This window comes from Topomyia yanbarensis, chromosome 2 (assembly GCF_030247195.1).
Source record: "Topomyia yanbarensis strain Yona2022 chromosome 2, ASM3024719v1, whole genome shotgun sequence".
Classification (NCBI taxonomy): Eukaryota; Metazoa; Arthropoda; class Insecta; order Diptera; family Culicidae; genus Topomyia; species Topomyia yanbarensis.
Genome location: NC_080671.1, coordinates 198,431,015 through 198,451,106, shown reverse-complemented (window position 1 = coordinate 198,451,106; position 20,092 = coordinate 198,431,015). Strand labels below are relative to the sequence as shown.

The 20,092-nt window shown below is 39.5% G+C and overlaps 1 protein-coding gene across 3 annotated transcripts in view; it reads right to left on the bottom strand.

The window, feature by feature from the left end:
- Window positions 1-20,092, bottom strand: part of LOC131682631 (profilin) — a 45,137-nt gene that overhangs the window by 4,765 nt on the left and 20,280 nt on the right. For all 3 annotated transcript variants that reach the window (XM_058964282.1, XM_058964284.1, XM_058964283.1), the window contains one exon: window positions 8,011-8,182. In XM_058964282.1, the coding sequence (XP_058820265.1) occupies window positions 8,011-8,182 (172 nt within the window). The remainder of the gene's footprint in view (window positions 1-8,010; window positions 8,183-20,092) is intronic.

Below are 20,092 nucleotides of genomic sequence, written 5' to 3'. Positions count from 1 at the left end.
TCCGTTGATTAACTGCATAAATCGATTTGTTTGTGCAGCTCCTTGCTAGTAGCAAACTAAATAGCCTTTATCAGCGCTAACAAATAACACGAAAGAATTTAAATTTGTGAAAATCTTTTCCTTCCTTCTTTTCAAATCTGCAACATTCTTTGAAAATATTGTTTGAATGTTGTTATTGAAAAACTGAACATGCAAGTTTGCTAGCACTGGCCACTAGATTGAAGGCGATGGAAAGACAGAATATTCGTTTTGGTTATGCTAGTATTGGTAGCCGAACGGAAAGGAAAGGCGCAGGAATGGCACGAAAACGAGCGAGAGAGCGATAGTAGTGCTTTCTCGTATATGAATATTGGTCGTTCGGTTTTTCTCATCATTCGTATTCGTTCAAGCACTAGCAAGCAGCCAGTCCACCGAAGGAAAGCAGTTGGCAATAGCGACGGACGGAAAAAGTGCCCCAGCTACTGGTGACTCATCGGAACTGTCGCCCTGCAAGAATTTCGCCCCAACTAAAGGGCAACAGAGTAGGCTATCGTTCCAGCGTCTGGGTCGTGAGATTGTGCAGGACTGCAAAGTCGAGCTACGCTTACAAAGCTCAGTCGTAATGATGCCCCGAGAAGCCAACGATGCCTACTTGGTCGGTTTGTTCGAGAATGCAAAATAGTGCTTTCTAGCTCACCGTGTCCGCGGGGAGTGCGTCTGAATTATGTTCCCGCAATAAAACAATAAACGGTTCTTTACAGGACCAATTAATTGTGTTCTAATAAGAGTTAAACTGAAATTTACATTTTATGGTGTATAACAAATAATTTTCAGAAAGCAATATAAGAAATACGATGTGTGGAAAGAAAGAAAGAGAATTAAAATTATCCTCTCGCTCGTTTTCGTGCACTGCTTTTCCATTCCTTTCTGCTGCTACTACCATCATAACTAAAACGAATGTGCGTGTTCCACCACCATCTCATGGCCAGTGTTGCCACAATTGCATGTCGCTATAACAATTTGAATTATTTTATTGATCCTCTCTAGTATTGATAAAATATAGAACATGCAAAGTACACTAGTCGCATGCTTTTATTCGAACTTTTTGGCAGCCTCCGTTGATTAACTGCATAAATCGATTTGTTTGTGCAGCTCCTTGCTAGTAGCAAACTAAATAGCCTTTATCAGCGCTAACAAATAAAACAAAAGAATTTAAATTTGTGAAAATCTTCTCCTTCCTTCTTTTCAAATCTGCAACATTCTTTGAAAATATTGTTGGAATGTTGTTATTGAAAAACTGAACATGCAAGTTTGCTAGCACTGGCCACTAGATTGAAGGCGATGGAAAGACAGAATATTTGTTTTGGTTATGCTAGTATTGGTAGCCGAACGGAAAGGAAAGGCACAGGAATGGCACGAAAACGAGCGGGAGAGCGATAGTAGTGCTTTCTCGTGTTTTCATATATGAATATTGGTCGGTCGGTTTTTCTCATCATTCGTATTCGTTCAAGCACTAGCAAGCAGCCAGTCCACCGGAGGAAAGCAGTTGGCGATGATGACGGTCCGCAAAAGTGCCCCAGCTACTGGTGGCCCATCGCAACCAACTACCGATCAGGAACTGTCGCCATGCTAGTATTTCGCCCCAACTAAAGGGCAACGGAGCAACTAATCCGCTGGCTAACATTCCAGCGTCTGGTTCGTAAGGTTGTGTATTACTTCAAAGTCGAGCTACGCTTACAAAACTCAGCCGTAATGAAGCCAGTGATGCCTACTTGGTCGGTTTGTGGGAGTGGGCGTAAATTACAATAAAAGCAACGGTTCTTTTCAGGACCAATCAATTGTGTTCTAGTGAGAGTTAAACTGAAACTTTTATTTTAAGGTGTGTAACAAATTTTCAACAAGCAACATAATACGTTGGGTGGAAAGAAGTAGCTTGCACACGGAACAAAAATTTAAATTATCCTCTCGCTCGTTTCGTGCACTGCTTTTCCATTCCTTTCTACTGTTATTATCAGTATTACCAAAACGAATGTGTTGTTGCATGCGTTTAAGAGAAACGTTGAAGTCGCATGCTTCTATTCAAGCTTTTTGGCAGCCCCCGTGAACTAACTGCATTAAATGATTTTTTGTGCAGCTCCGTGCTAGTAGCAAACAAAATGGCCCTACCAGTGTCTGATTCGTGAGATTGTGCAGGATTTCAAAGTCGAGCTAAGCTTATAAAGTTCAGCCGTAATGGTACCCGAAGAAGCCAGTCTTGTCGTTTTGTTCGAGGCTACAAAACAGTTCGCCAGGCACGTAACTATCATGCCAAAAATATCCAACGATCCAGCGCATCACCATCAACACCAACGCCGATACCAAAGGTTCTTTTCAGAACCACCATTATTACCATAGAGAATTATTTGAAAATTTCCCATTCAAACGTGATTCTGTTGAATATTATTAGATTTAAATTAACGTCTCGAATTGAAATCACGACGCTCCGGTTATGTGACAGACATTACCCACCCATCTTTTTTTATTGTGACCACGACACCCCATTTCAATATTTCTGAATGAACAGAAGGTCGAGTTTGGAAAGTTTGTAACTTTCATTGTACTTAACCAAATTACACAATGTTCGCACTAATGATCCAGAAATATGATCAGGAATCTTCTGTTAGATTTGTAAGTATGTATAATTTACATGAATAAAGAAAAATTGATTTTCAGGAATCAATTATTATCTGTTCTTCCATTGACCAGTACTACGCGACTTCCTCATGCTAACAATTAATTTCATCGTTAGCCATCTCCCTCACCAAGGCCAACAACGCCAACAAAACCGGTCCTTTTCAGGACCACCATCATTTTTGTAAAGAATAATTTGAAATATTCCTCGCCCAAATCAGCTTTTGTCCGAAAATCCTAATGAGTATCAACATATTTGAAGAACGTGTTCCTTATGTATTCTACATCTCTCCGGTTATGTCGCAGACATTACCCACCCATCTTTTTATTGATCCAATTAAAGGCATGGACCTAGACATCTAGGAACTTCCGGACGCGACCGATTCATGATCGCGCGAACATATAGTATGTTCACGCGACCGAGATTTTAAAATTTAATTTTTTATTTATTATTTTTAGGGTGGTGCAATTGAAGGTATACACCGAGATTTGGGGCTTCCAGACGCACGTGATCCGCAATCATTGTCAAGAAATACCCACCCACGAGAAACCACCAGAAATGTAATACGCACGTCCGTGCCAAATGAACTCCCATGAAATTAGCTCATCCAGAAATCAGGAAATCTCCGAGAAAAGTTTGCGCCGGTATCACAACATCCAAAACTGCACACTTGCCGAGCAAAAAAACAATTGTTGCACCTCCATAGCCATGATCCAAGCTCCAAAAAGCCCAAACACAAAAAAACGAAACGGCCGCGGCGCCCGACGCCCCACGCACACGACATCTGGCATCAAAAATACGAATTAGACCCCGAATGGTCCTCAAACACCCTCCCTCAAGCCTCACGTGTGAAACCTCACAAATCTCGATCGCCCTACGGTCATTAATAAGGACGGCCATGTCCGTCTAGGCACAAACTCTTTACAGCACCTTTCAACCCTCCCCCCCCCCCCCTTCCGGCAGGTTCTTGATTCGCTGCTCGGACCATCACTCCTATCTCCCCGAGTTTGACTCGCCGTAGTTGAAACGACTTACATATGTTACAGGGTGCGGCACTCGAAGTGTAACCAAGCTGTTCGCTCAGCTGCCTCACTGGCATCAGCTGTCTATAAATTTGCTGAATGGCAGTTTATAGTACTTTTTACAAGAGTACAAAAGCATTTTACCAAAAGTGAACGCAAAAAAGTGTTTAGCGATGGAATTTTTAAAAAATAGTCTGACCGCTGAATAATCACTACCAGCGATTTTTCGTGAGCTCAAACACCTTAATGTTACAAAAGTTTTTGTTTATTGTACCATAACTGCCGCTCTACGCATAATTGTCCCATGTGTATGGGGAATCCCATAGCTTATGGGTCAGTTATGCGTATAGCGCATATAACTCGTTATAATAATACTAGTAGCATCGCAAAACGCCATGGAGGTGGACTACAAAAGCCATCACGTGAGATAGTTCGGTAGTGAAGCAGCGACTTGAGCGAAATCCACGACAAAGTGCCAATCAAATGTCGAAAGAACTGAAAATATTCGACGGCAGCATCCGATGCATAATTGGAAAATAAGCTCAACATCAAGCCTTACAAGTTCCAAAAGATCCGTTATCTCACACCGAAACAGCAACAAGTTACACTTGAGCTTGCTTGAACGAAAGCGGTCAAATTCCGAATTTTTCCGGAAGAAAACAAATTCCAAATTGAGCAAGTTTAGTAAACTCTCAAAACGATAGGGTTTACTTGGCCCACTATTCATATGAGAATTTGTCATTGGTTTACCACCAAGAGGCAGCACCCGCCACAAATAATGGTTTGGGCCACTGTAACCACAGATAGGCGCTCTCCAATCGTTTTCATCGATCCTGGCGTCAAAGAAAATGTGACATTATCGGGAAAGTGTTTCACAGGTTGTTTTGAAGCAGTGGACAGACAAACATTTCGGTCGCAGACCATGGTCGTTATAACAAGACTCGGCACCATATCACAAAGCACAAGTGAACGAAGAATGGCTGAAAACCAACGTTCCGAACTTCATTTCGACCACACAGTAACTTTCATATTCACCAGGCGGGAATGTAGTGGATTATTTTCTCTGGGCCATTTTGGAAAGTAAGGCCCAAAACTCCAAAGTTAAAAATACGCTAGGCTCGAGACATTGAAGAAAACCATTGTCAGAGAATGGGCCAAAATACCGGCAAGTGATATTCGAGCAGCTTGCGATTCGTGTTTGTCCGTCGCAAGACTATAGTCAAAGTAAAAGGTAGTCATACCGAATAAAAGGGAATTGATTCTGAATTTTTGATTATTTTCATACATTTTGCATTTTGAACTAAATAAACATTTAATTTTTGATCTTTTAAATTAAAAGCAACATTGTCCACGAAAAATTATTTTCCGTCAAAGTTCTGGATATCCCAATCTGGATCATTCCTATTTTATTGTTTATATTGCACTGAATGTTATAAAGTCAATTGAAAACATCTTCAAAAAGGTCTATCAGAATTGTTGAACTGCAAAATAAATCAAGTGGTTTTTTCAGTATTAGTTTTTATAGTACTCAGTAAAAATAGAACACCGTTGGTACCCATACTATTACTTGTGCTGGATATTGCCACCTGATATCTAACCAAATGCTCGAATTGTCGTAAGTACGCTCAGTGAGGTAAACACGATCTTTGTGGGAGATAACAAATTGCGCAGACGAGAAATTTTTCTCATAAGCAAACAAAATCTTCGAAAATCGACTACGTTTGATCAAACGCAGCAGAATGCCTTATATTATATGAATAACACCTTCTTTATTTAGCTGAAACATAAAAGACTTTTGCAGCTTTTCAACAAAAGAATTCGCTGCCTGCCGCTGGACACACTTCATATCAGCCATAATGTAGGAGGTGCATCCTCCTATTTGCTACATGTGTTTTACAGTTGCACTCCAATTGCATTTAATCGATTACTGCACCACGTTTATCAAACGTGTTTCAAACGTCCGCTTTAATCGGAATTTCAGTTGCGGATGCTTAGACACATTTTGAATCGGACCTAAACTGCCCATATGAGCATAAGAGTCCCATATGGATTTTTGTCGAAAATGAGATATCTGTTGGATTGTATTCTGCATCACCACTGAATCATAATGCACAAATAAGATTACCAGGTTTGTTCAGAAAATATCGAAAAAAAATACCAAAACATGGTTGTCCCATCCATAAGGCACAATGAAAAATATAAATCTTGAACAGCATTTTTCTCGGCTTGCTGTTTTTCAATATGGGACTCTTATGCATATATGGGCAGTAAACGTCGACTTCGCTGCCGATTCTTACTGTAAAGGACAATTGCAGAGCGAGAGCTACGATCCTACTGACCACTAAAAATTCTTCCTGACTGAGGCTCGAACATATGGGACAAAAGTTTATCCCTCTGAACCGCTAGACATGATGAAGATGAGATATGATGACAAAGTTTAAAATTCCAAATGGAATCAGTACCTGTATCAATATCACTACCGTCGTTAATCGCGTATCGTGTACGTGTGTACCACAATTTCTTAACTGCATAATTTTGTTCCACAACTGCTTGTTTTTAAATTTCTGCTCAACGCGCAAACATTTTTTTATTAAATGGACGTGTATGATTATTGAATTATGTTACATAATAAACTCGCCATTGGAATGTGCTGTTCGTCGTGACGAAGTGCACAGTAATCAGGTAATTATTGATCAACTATTGTCTTCATATTCTTTCCGACTACTTGAACGTTTAAAATCTACTGAATATCAGCTGTACCTACTGATAAACTCCAAGACGATATTTACCTAGGGACCGTACACTAATTACGTAAGACATTTTTAGAACATTTTAAGCTCCCCCCAGATAAGAATTCGTAAGATTTTGACGAACTCCTCCTACATAGGATCTTATCATGATTTTCGTAATAAAAAAATCATATTGTTAATTCATTGAATAAGATAGCGAAAACGATACTTATAGAATTATTTCAAGAAAATTCATGACAAAATTTAACTGCATTCATCTGTAGTAATTTTATTTGCATCCTAGTAGAACAACTATTGGGTGATATTTAGAAAAGCCAATCTGGTCCATATAATCTGCTTCGCTATATTCCACTTCCTTTGAATCTATTTTCTTGTGATGAAGAGCTCAAAAGAATTTATAACCTGTTCTGGGATGAATTTATTCTGAGCTCCAACTGTGACGATTATCGTACGCATAGCTCCGACATTTTCGAATTTTCTTGAAGTAAAACACAGTTCACACTCTGGAAATATTCGGCCCACAAGATCTGTCACAATCGGATGACAGAACATTTTCCGAATACCTTGCGGTTTGAACGAAAAGTATGAATAGAAGGATATTGGACTATCAACACGAAGAGTGTCAGCACTTCTTGTAAGGCATACTGTGACCCCAGTTCCCGAATAAAACAATGTGCCACAAATCGTCAAGAAATCGATGTAACTGCTCTAACACCATCGACAATTAAGACGCTCCTCACGATGGGAACAATAAACAAAATTACATAATTAATTTAACAATCATATCCTGCTGTTGCAAAACATTTCAATTCCAGGTCCACCCTTCCTTGGCCATGATGTACAATATGTGCTAATTTTGTTTGATATAGAAAATGTTAATGGCACAAATAATAAATAATTCTTGTGTAAAGAATATTTTTCTTATTGATTTCATTTTCATACTTCTTTATGATATTACGCAAGAAAGAACAAACCCTCCCTCCCCCTCAGATAAGAATTTGTAAGATATTTTGAAACTCCCCCTCCCCCCATATGCCCTTACGTAATTAGTGTATGGCCCCCTACTACTTACTTGCGACGGTAGAAGCAGTGAAACGTGATCGGTTTTGATGCTATTTACGCGCTCAATTCGATAACTGCTATTAGGGGATAGCGGACACAGTAGGATAAAGAAAGGATAGTAATTCTCATCAGAATTGGTACAATTTTTTTTGGTGGATTGATATGTGAAGGAAAGTATCAATATCGTCATTTAAAATATCTTCATTGAAAAACCGACAGCTCGAGTTCCACAGTGGCCACTTTTGCAACTCTGTAAACCCTTCAAAAAAATTTCACAGGATCCCAAACAATAAACACCTATATTGAAAAATCGACACTTGGCACTTCCACTGCTGTAACGAAATGAAATGTAAGAATCACGTACAGACATATCCTCATAAGCTGGGAGAATACATCTCGAAATGATTCTAGATTACTCTTGCATCATATAGGTGGATTGCCTCGATCAGATCATTTGAGCGTGTCAGTTCCACAGATAATGCAAAAAAGTTTTGGTAAAATAAGAATAGTTAATTCTGGTACTCACCCTGCTGTGTCTTCATACAATGAACTCCCATCTTGCCTAACTTGGCCCGAATCACTCGGTCGGTACCGGACAGATAGATGTAACGCTGGCCGGCCAGTGTCACTCCGCCTGAGGTGAGCAGTTCGGTTTTATCGAAACCTTGCACTATTTTCGCCAGTTCCTCTTTTGATACCTACAGGGAGAATGAGAACAAAAAGAGATTGTAATTAGTTTGATAGTTGGTTTGTAAAACACATGGTGGCATTGACTTCTCGTAACATTGACCCACATATTTTGCTCCGTCTTGTTCATACGTGAACAACAACGCATTCTCACATAGTATGTGATACAGTCTAACGTCCACTCTAAAAGACGAAAAATCATCGCGATATGTGATCTTGTGAGATTTAATAACCTTATTTTCTAAGGAAAGAAATGAAAATAAAGGAGAAAACGCACAAGAATAGAATCAACCACGCAGTCGGCCTTGCCGTAACGGTATTTGTTGAAAATACCCTTCGTGTGCTAGTTTCAATAGATGTCAACAGCCCATTCATTCGAAGTATACGTTAATAATTCACACCAAAAAACGCGCAAATAAACAAATGGATTTCATCTATCAAATGAGACGACATAATATTGGTAGAAAGTGAAAAGTGGCAATAATAAACCTGTCTGGCTAGTCGATAGGATTTCATCCATATCCATCGATGTTGTTTATTCGTATATTTTACACATGTCTATCAGAACAGATGCATAGAACATCAATAAACTCTCATTTTTGTTGTTGCGTTTGGTTTAGATCGCCAACGTATTCAAACTCGTAGTGAAAAATTGCATGACACCCTAAAAAATACCTGCACACAAGTTGGACACGCACGTAGGCTGCGCAGTGAAATTGGAATGACATACTTTCTGCACCGAAGCGTCGCCGTGTGCAAAGTACCGCTCGTTTCACTCGAGCCCACGTCACGAGTCACCAGTCTAGTCGAATGTATGTCTCATGAGGTCATTCAAGGTCGTTTGCTTTCGAAGAAAATTCATATGGCTGCGATTGCATAATGAATTAAATCAGCGTATATTTTTCGGTATACACTTATTCATACCAAACCTGACATATATCAAGGTTTAGTTACGTTCGGTACTTTACGGTGCAAAAGGTTTTCAAAATACCAAACACAGTTTTCAAAATATCAAGCTTTTACGGAAAATATCAAAATAAAAACGCGCCAAATCCACGCGAGATTTTGCGTGGTTCTCGAAAACGAATAAATATTGCCTACACATCTTCAAAACTTGCAGCGGTATTTATTCGAATATTCTCGGAAACTTCTCATGTACACTTGCATCTTTTATTAATAAGCTAAACAAACCATGCCTTGTTACTTGAAAATATTGCAAACTTTCAGAATTATTTTGAAATGTTGCAACCCAAAATATTTTCGACAAAGCGTTATAATTGTTGTATTAACGAACATAATTTTAGAAAGTAAATCCCATTCGTTCTAAAAAGCGATCCGCCATAATGCAGAATAAGGCTGAATCAGAAAAATAATAGGCGTAACAATCTATGGGCGATGGAAATTCTGATTGCTTTCTCCTTACTGCAGCGTCTAACCGTGCATTTTTCTCATTCGACTAGCGAACAATGAATGAAGAACGTAGCACAAAAACATATGCGGGACTTTCCAATTTTCCAGTTTTTGTCCTTTGCATAAAAGTCATACACAATTCGAAATTTTAATACAAAAATGATCAACATTTTTTCCAACTGATTAGCGCAATATATAATTCCGTTCAGTAGAATTAAAGCTACTAACGTTCAAAAACTCCCTTCTATTTCGTCCGAAAATTTTAAAAGCGGCTCTATATTGAAAGGTAAATCGTAGTCACGACACAAGAATATGAACTCATGACGAAACTTAAATAAGATTCTCTAAAAGTTACTAGCAATGATTGCAGTATTGTAACAAATTCATGATGCTTGTGAACAGCAGCTACTTTGATTACGCAGGAATCCATACACTTGGATCACATACTCAACCTTAACCAACTTCCGCCTATGAATGGTTTAGAGCTGTGATTTTCAACCGGAGGTGAATTCACCCCCAGGAATAAATTAGACGATTGTAGGAGGTGAATTATGCGGGACAAATTTTAACTTGTTATCCTAACATTCCTATCGTTTATTTGCTTTATGTATTGTTTCAGTGTGTCAAGAATTGAGATTCTTTTGAACACCCCATCTGAAACCTCGAGCACCAAACAGTGGCCAGAATCTACGTCCGTAAGCTGTTCGACCAGGTGCTGATGAAAGTCGATGGATGTCTTTTTCGCAGATATGTTCGTGAAAAAATTATGATTTGGCAAGGAATCTGTTCCTATGACAAGGAAACCAGCGTTTTCGCGACATGTAACACTATGAATTCTTAAGTAAAGGGTGTTCCTCAACAAAGGAATGTTACCCTTCGTTACGTACCTTGATGGTCCCTCACGTTTTGGACAGACTTATCCAGCTCCATTTACACCAAGGACGAGGTATAATGATACGACAATGGAGTCAAACTAGAGCAGAACTACAGGCCACCAAATTGTCCCCAGCTTCGTCCAATACCGAATTATTGGGTGATAATGAAACGGAAACTGAAGATGAAGAGTCTCCAGCGAGATCGGCCGAATAAAGAATTGGTTAATCAACAGACCAAGACGTGCGCCGGATGAAGAGCGACATCAACAGGAAAGTACGTGGATTCCTTCAAAATATCTACGAATGATTTGTTTCAGTTGTTTTCGCAAAATAACATTTTATTACCTTTATTTCATCCTTAGAAAATTATTCGATTATTAATAAGGTTTTTTGAGAATAAATTTCTTATTTTTTTTTATTTTAAAGATACATGTTTTAACTTTTCAATTTAACATTTGAAGAAATATAAAAATCTCTCGCGGCCTTGAAAATTCATTGATGACATTGATGTTGAAACTGCATGAGTCCCGCTCAAGTAAAGTCTTGGCAAATTGGGTAATCTGTAAACAGAAAACTCATATTTTTTTATAATCATGGTCACGTTGGCTATGTTTAGACGAGAGGAATTTCTTTTATTTTATAATTTGTAAAAGTTATGTAACGATTTGTGAAAATTTCCAATATTTACGTTATTTTTTGGCCTATTAAGGGCCATAACAATGGAACAAATTGACATTTGCAAATCCCTCTCGATCAAACATGGCGGTATATTTTCTGAACAATTGGAGAAAAAAATATTGAAATCGGACCAGTACTTCTATGAAGTCTTATTTGACCGCTTAAAAAAACACTACTTTCGGGAAAACGCGTTTAAAGTAAAAGTACGGTGTATAGTAGTAGTAGTAACTTACTAGATAGTCTACTATCCCTGGTCCGCAGAGCTCACCTTCCTCATCACGAAAATGATCTTGGCTTTGCACATTTTGCTCTCTCTATTGAATTAGGACCTGATTTGCCGCGACACATCACAAAAAGCTCACATCTATAGTTTAGCATATTCATTCTTCTTTCCAAAAAACTCAAAACTACTCTGATCGGCCATGTAGTTCTTGAGATATCGCCATTTGAAGTTCGAAGGTACGAACAATTCTAATGAACTGAATTGAACAGAAATCCTCGACATCACCTGCTTCAAAGACATGTGAAAAATTCAGTTTTCGTCCAATTATGGTAAAATGTTGAGATACTTTTATTTAAACTGGGATAAAAATAAAATAAATATTTACAAAAGAATCACAGGACATTCATTTTTGGGGTTTTGTAACACGTCGTGCCACTGTGCAGGTGGCTGGCACGAACCTTGTTAAATTGTTGTACACAGGAGTTCAAGATAAAAGCTTTGCGAACGGACTACTGTCAAAAGCTTCATCGGTAAAAAAACACTGCACCGATTCTAAATAGCTTCGTAGTAGAATCCAGATGAAAAGAAAACACAGAGCGTTGGATGCACCAATATATTGCCATTCATTTTTAAATATTTTAAATGAATTTTAATTTCAAAAATCATAACTAGAACCTTGTCCAAATTTTTTCTTAATCACCCTAAACAGTTACAATGTGGCATAACGGAAACTCAGATTAATTTTCATAACCATAACTCGTTTCTTTAAGGGATTAGTGTTCCCGGTGATTGCAGTGAAAGTTAATAGAATTCTTTAATCTTAAACAAAATGATAAATGAACATTAGGGTGGAACACAAATTAGATTCCAGCTCCGAGTAACTTTTAGGTACCATTTGGGTCCTAGAACAACTGTGCACATTTTTAGCTCGATCCCTGAAACTATATTTTTGCGCCCACTGAGTTTACATGGGATTTTGCATGGGAAAATTAACTTTCACAAAATAATTCTTCCAAGAGTCGCCCATTGCTTCCTAAAAATAAATCGTTATGTGGCTTTAATAGAAAATTTAACAAAAAAACGAAGTCTCGAAAACCACGAAACGCTCTGACGCTTGAGAAAAAAGTTATTAAGCAGAAACCGATTGATGCTCTGACGATTGATAAAATATTCATTTTTTCTAGCACTACTGCTGTTGGTTTCCAACTATATGCAATTTTGTTTTGATCTTCTCTTAATGTGTCTAAATTATATTTCTATACTGTTTGGCCACTTCGAAAGGGCTTTGAGGGATAAATTGAGGCTTGTTTTGCACATAATAAGAGAAAATTAAAAAAAATGTATATAATTTGACCGTCAGCAGCAGTGATGTTATAGAAAGTGACATTTCATCAATCTTCAGGGCATCAATCAGTTTTTGCTTAATAACTTTTTCCACAAGCCTTTGATCGTTTCGCGGTCTTCTAGACTTTGTTTCCTTGATAAATTTCCTATAAAAATAAGTCATCTATTTATTTTTAGGAGGTAACGGGCGACTCTTGGAAGAAATATTTGGCAAAAGACGATATCCCCATATGAAATCCTATGTAAACTTTAAACCGTGGGCGCAAAAATATAGTTTCACCGATCGAACTAAAAATTTGCAGAGTTGTTCTGGGAGCTAAATGGGACCCAAAAAGTTACTCGGAGCAACATTTTATTTTTGTCATATAACCATGTCCCACTCTAATGAACATGTTAGGAGAAATTTTAACAAAATAAAACACTTTTGAAAAATGAATTCGCGCCAAATCCCCGCGATGCGTCAAATTGAGAACAAATAACGCGTCAAATTCGCGAAAACCGCGAAATCCGCGCGACCGTAACAACCCTGAAACAGCCCAATTTTAACAGAATTTTGTATAGCATTTGGCGATTTTTTAAAGTAAAAATTCCATAGACTTACAAAAACTCAAATCAATACCGTTTTTCAAAAACTTTTTTCGAAATATATTTTTACTCGGTACTTTTTCCCGCAAAGCAACAAATCAGGTTTAGAAGCAATCTTGAAGAGCCTTTTAAAACTTAGATTGCACTTGAAGCGTGCTATAAAACTTTAAATGCTACTTGGGTTTACAACCCATTTTTCGTTCAAACCTTGTAATTTTTAGACTCCTTAGAAAATCTACCCATAAATTGATGGCTTTTAGTCTTATATACGACTGCAAGGGTCCAGACAGAAGTAAGTTGTGTCGTCGCTGTGGTGAGGAGGGACACAAGGCGCAGAAATTCGATAGGGTACCAAAATGCCTTATCTGCGCCAGTAAGAAGCAAGACCGTAACCATGTTATGGGTGAACCTTCGTGTCCCTTCGGTAAGGCCAGTAAGAAGAAACCGTGCAAGTAACACAGCTGAATCTTAACCACTGTGCATCTGCTCAGCAGCTGCTGTGGCAGTCGGTCTCGGGGTCGAGGACAGATGTTGCCCTCCTATCCGACCCGTACAACGTCCCTGCTGATAACGGCAATTGGGTTGCGGACGGGTCTAGGATGGCGGCAATTTGTACAACTGGACGGTTCCCGTTCCAATAGGTAGTATACTCCTCTGCGGAGGGTGTCGCGATTGCCAAGATCAATGGTGTGTTCTATTGTAGCTGCTATGCCCCACCAAGGTGGCCTATAGAACATCGTCCGACCTAGTGGGTCGGAATCCGTTCGTCATAGGAGGAGATTTAAACGCTTGGGTAGTGGAGTGGGGCAGCCGCTGCACAAATAACAGGGACCTCGCATGGTATGTCAGAAGTGGGGCCTAAGAAAAATGTCCCACATGGGATGCCAGGGGGAGCGACAGGGGTATAATAGAGTGGTACGATCGAGAGTGAACCAGGTGATAGGGTGAGCACCCAAGTCAGCCTCACATGGTATGTTTGAGGCTAGCACAAAAGTAAGCCTAGCAAGGAATGAAAAAGGAGTGCACACAAGTCAGCCTCGCAAGGAACGAAAAAGGTGAGCGCAAAAGTCAGCCTCATGTGGAGTGTTAGAGAGTGAATCAAGGTGCGATAGAGAGAGCACCCAAGTAAGCCAGGACGTATGAACGCGTGAGCGAGAATGAATGAGTACATCAAGGACAGCCATCCCCCCAGAAGTAATACCCAGAAGTAGTCCCTGGGGGGAACGATGGCGGAGCCCAATGGAGTTTAGTCGGTATTAATGGCAGCGTCACCATTCGAGCCCGACACGCCCCCAGTACACCCCGTGTGGTAGCATGGCATCTACTAACAGCACGTGTACTGGGCTAGTACGTAAATGTATTCTCCATTGTAAAAAAGCGCTACTGGAGGCGCTTGCGAAACTCGACGCAGTGCTAGTCAATTATGGTTCCACTAGCACATTCCGTAGGAATTGGGTCGAGTCATGGATTGACGTAACGTTTGTCAGCCCGGGTCTGGTTCCAGACATGGACTGGAGGGTAGACGAGGACAACACCAATAGTGATCACCTAGCAATACGCTTTAGGATCAACTATGGTGTGCAGCATCCGAGAGCGGGTGATCCCTGCCAGGTACGCGGGTGTAAGACCAATCACTTCGACAGCAGTTTTCACAGCGACCCTGGGACTGGAGACCAACACCGACAGTCTAACCGGGGATGCGCTGATAGCTGTCCTATCACGCGCGTGCGACGCCACCATGCCGAGGAAAACTCTGTCAAGAAATGACAGACGCCCGGTATATTGGTGGAATGCCAAGATTCCAGCCCTACGATAAGCCTGCCTCAAAGCTAGACGTAGGACGCAACGAGCCCGCAGCGAGGAGGTTATGAGCGGACAGCCGTGAAGTGTTTCGAGCTGTGAAATCAGCCCTTAATAAGGCCATTAAGAGCAGCAAGAGAGCGTGTTTCGACAACCTGCGTGAGGGTGCCAACAGGAATCCGTGGGATGACGCCTACATGATCGTGATGACTAAGACCAAAGGGGCTCTTCACCCCCTAACGGTCACCGGACCAGTTAACGAGGATTATGGAAGTACTCTTCCCGTCTCGAGCCAAAAGTCCCTGGCCTCCTGCGCCGCAAGGCATTGTGGGTACGACCGAAATAGTGGATCCGGTGACAAATGAAGAGTTACACGCAGTGGATAATTCCCTAGCAACGAACAAAGCTCCAGAGCCTGATGGAGTTCCAAACAGCGCTCTCAAAGCAGCAATCATAGCGAACCCGAAAATGCTCAGGCTAGCTATGTAGAGATGCCTTGACGAGTGCCGTTTTCCCGATAGATGGAAAAGTCAAAAATTGGTACTGTTGCCGAAGGCCGGGAAGCCGCCGGGCGACCCATCGGCGTACAGACCAATTTGCCCGATCGACACGACGGGCAAACTGCTTGAGAGGATCATCCTCAACAGGCTAACCCCGTACTCAGAAGGTACGGACGGCCTGTCAAGCAATCAGTTTGGTTTTCGAAAGGGTAAGTCCACGGTGGACGCTATCAACTCAGTGGTAAAGACCGCCGAGATAGCGATCCAACGGAAAAGGCGAGGTATTCGATACTGTGCGTTAGTGACACTTGATGTGAAGAACGCATTCAACAGCACAAGCTGGGATGCCATTGCGCTCTCGTTACGCCGGCGTAGCCTGCCGGTGGGCTGTACCGGATCTTGGAAAACTATTTCCAGAACCGTGACTATACGAGACGGATGCCGGTCAGAGAAGCGTTCCTATTACCGCAGGAGTCCCGCAAGACTCGATGCTGGGTCCGGTATTATGGAACCTTATGTATGACGGGATTCTGAGGCTAAAGTTCCGTCCTGGTGTAAAGATCTTCGGCTTCGCCGATGATGTACCCTTGGAGGTCTATGGGGAGTTAATCCTCGAGGTAGAACTGATTGCAGCACATACGATCAGCACTGTGGCGGAATGGATGAGCGCGAGAGGCCTGGAGCTCGCTCAACATAAGAGGTGGAGGTGGTTATCGTCAACAATCGCAAGTCGGTACAACATGCAGTTATTCACGTGGGAGAAGTCGTGATCACTTCAAAGAGGAGTCTGAAGAATCTTGCGGTCATCATAGATGACAAGCTGACCTTCGGTAGCCATGTCGACTATGCGCGCAAGAGGGCTTCGACGGCTGTTGCGGCATTATCGAGGATGATGTCCAACAGCTCTAAGGTGTGCGCCAGTAGACATAGGCTACTGGCAGGCGTTGCCGTATCTATCCTTAGGTACGGTGGTCCGTCCTGGGCGAGAGCACTGGGTGTAACCAGTTACCTTCGGAAACTGGAGAGCACCTACCGCGAGATGTTAGTGATGGATTGAAGAGAAATTTATTGATGCCGACCGGTTTAATTCAATATTACAATAATCCCTTCAAAATTGTGCTCATTATGATAGATCACATCATTTTGCAACCGCCAATTTCGAAGGTTTCGTATCTTCAATGAATTTTACAAACGTTAAACAGCACATCATCTGATAAATTAATTTTGGCGTTATATCCTTCAAGAAGTATTTATGGAGAATTTACTTTTCAAAAAAATTTATTCTAGGGGAACGGGCATAGAGTAGTTGATAAATCGATTGCCTGGGTTCGATTCCCAGCCCCATACATAGGTTTAGAGATCTGTCCAAGAGATTTCTCCAACCCGAAAAGAGGCGAATGACCCTAAGGGTGAACCCTCTATAATCCAAATAATTATAAAAAATTTGATTCGAGACTTAATGTCTTCAGCAAATTCTAAGGGAGTGCTATTACAAACCACTTTGTTGAGGACATGAAGGCTCCATGTGTTCACGATAACAAAATATTTTAGGCTGCTCGTATTTACCTTTAAAATAAATTATTATGATTTTAATATTTATGATAAATCTCTTCTACTGTTTATAAAAAATAAAATTTGCATTTCATCCAAAGCTTGAGCTTGTGAAGCTCGCAATAGAAAGTCATTCTAGAAAAACAAAATTAAGAAACTTTTCATAAATTTCATTTTAAACCTCAATATGCTTCCTACCCGTAGTATTCATGCCTGCAATAAAATTGTTTTAAATTATGGTCTCAACAAATTCTCTAATGACACGAGCTCTGTTACTATTTTTTGAAAAAAATTATTCTCCATAATTTTGAAACTTCAAAGATGACGAAACAAAGAAACTTCAAAGATTCGGAATTATGCCATTTTGACAGTTACTTCGATTTTCATTAAACCCAACAAATTGAATTCTACACCTATTCCCGTTCGTGCGATAGTATATATTAAAACGTTTTTCTTAAATTAACTGGTATACTTTAGAATGTATATGTTGCGGATTGATGTACATGTACGGATGTACACAATATTACAAAACCTTATTAAACAACTTTCCCTAATAATGTTGTGAAAATTATAAAGCATTTGAAAATTTGTAATAGCCTATTTTTTTAATAAACGGAGTAGTGACCGTCGCTTCACAACGCAGTTTATTTTTCATAGCTTGTAGTGAGCACGATCTTTCGAATTGCTGAACTGAAAATTATGGAATAGAAGATAGTTTTTAGTATTCTTTACAGATTTAAACCACCGAAAATCGCGCAAATGGCTCTGAATGAGACCCGCTGGTGCCGTAAGACAATTTCGCTAGATTTTCAGAGCCCCGTGCACCCAGTGCACTGACGCAAGTGACGGAAGGTTATTGAAAAGTATCGTGCAAAAGAAATCGAGATCGATATCGACTACTATGCACGCTTGTACTTCAGGGGTAGTGTGATATCAAGAGCTGAAATTCCAGTTCTTAGTTTTCTAAGTCCACTGTCGCATATAGTATGTGTAATAAAAAAAATAGACATACAGTTCTAAATGTTCTCAATCGATATAATATCCGAAGATAGTGATAAGAGTTATAAGAAATGTTTCATCACACTGTTAGGTGGATTAAAACCGTTTTTTTTACTTCACAACTATATTACGACAAATGTTTACGTCTGATTAACGTGTTAAAACTTTAGAAAAATGCAGTTTTCTACGGTGGTAGTGCTAACTCTACTGTAAAGTTTCCACTAGGGTAACAGGGGTATTTTGGACCGCTTTAGGAAGTCATGAGAAAAAAATCTGAAAAAATATTGTTTGGCTACGTAATCTGGATCATTTCACAGGCTAATATGTACGGCATTATCATTTTTTTTGGATATGTAGTGTTCTAAATAGTCAAATAAACCTTAATAATTGGGAAAATGACAAATCGTGAAAGCGTATTTTTCTTATTTTGGACCCCTTAACTTTATTTTGGTCCGTAAACAAAGCATATTTCGGACCATCGATTTTCCTTTGTACCATTGCTGTAAACATATTTTGGACCGATCTCGAAACAGATTTTGGACCATCTAAATGTATCTTACTTTGTATGATGAATTTGTACATGATTGACTAAGAAGTGCTTTTCTGGGAACAAAAAGTGAACTTTTTTTAATGCAGAGTAGATATGCAAAGAGGTGTCGGAGTTAATTGGGAGCATGGCGATAATATGTTATCCTTTGGAAATAGCTAACATATTTTGGACATACCCAAAATAACAATTTTCATAATCTGATTGCGTTTTTCAACCTAAAATCGATTTTTTTGTATTTTATAAGCATAATAATGATATTTGCATGATTGAAATGTATACACTTTATAAATAATAACTCTTCGATGTTGGTGACAACAATGCCACCTCCACCTGATTTTGGACCAGTTCAGCTGAAATGTGAAAACACGATTAAAAATTTTCAATTCAATGGTTACTATTAAACCATCTGACTCAGAATAAAACGGGAGTTGCTTTCTAGCATAATAATTTCAGTGTTACAATAGCAATATTTCAATTTGTTATGAGCTTTAAATGGAAAAATGTACATTCATCGTCAAGTGGTCCAAAATATGGTACTGGTCCAAAATACCCTCGTTACCCTACTATACCAAATTAAAAAAAAACAAGTGCGACATTGTTTTTTACTGTACTTTACTGTAAAGTTAGCACTACTATACCAATTTTTTAAAACACGAATGCGACAAATTTTTGGATTTCACAACTAATTTACGACAATTAAGCGACAATTAATCCAAGTGTCATTGTTCACTTTTTCTTAAGTGGTAGTGCTAACTTTATGCACATTATGCCCCATCGCCGTACAGCACAACAGGGAGTATCGGCGATGTGTATAGAGTAAGTTTTTTGCGCGGGACTTTAGTTGACTAAGTACACCATAAAAAGTTCTATTCGCAGTCGCAACATGCCTTTACCTTCACCGCGACTAAAATCGTTATCGCATGTTACTAGCGTTCCAAGGTATATGAATTTGTCGACAATCTCGTACCGTACTCCATCGTTTTCCATTTCGGATAACAATGAATATATGACTAAATTATGGTTTGATGATTCAACTACAAGTAATTATATTATATGTAACATTATTCAATAACTCCTATACTGCCGTTATATGCATAATTGTCCCATGTATATAGGGAATCCCATAGAATATGGGACAATTAAGCTAATAACGACAGTATATTATATGAACGACAATCCAACGTATATTTTCTACATTTGTAATTTGTGTTCGGGTTTTGGTTCTGCGTTAATCTGGTGCTAGATCAATTCTGATTCTGATAAAGCGTTGAATCTCAATTCAATATTTCTATTTCTTCGCAAAATGTCTAAGAACGCAAACAAACCACGTTTATTATGCCAGTTACAACTTGAACATTGTCTACATTTAATAGAAACTTTTTGTGTAGATTCCCCCTTATTTATCT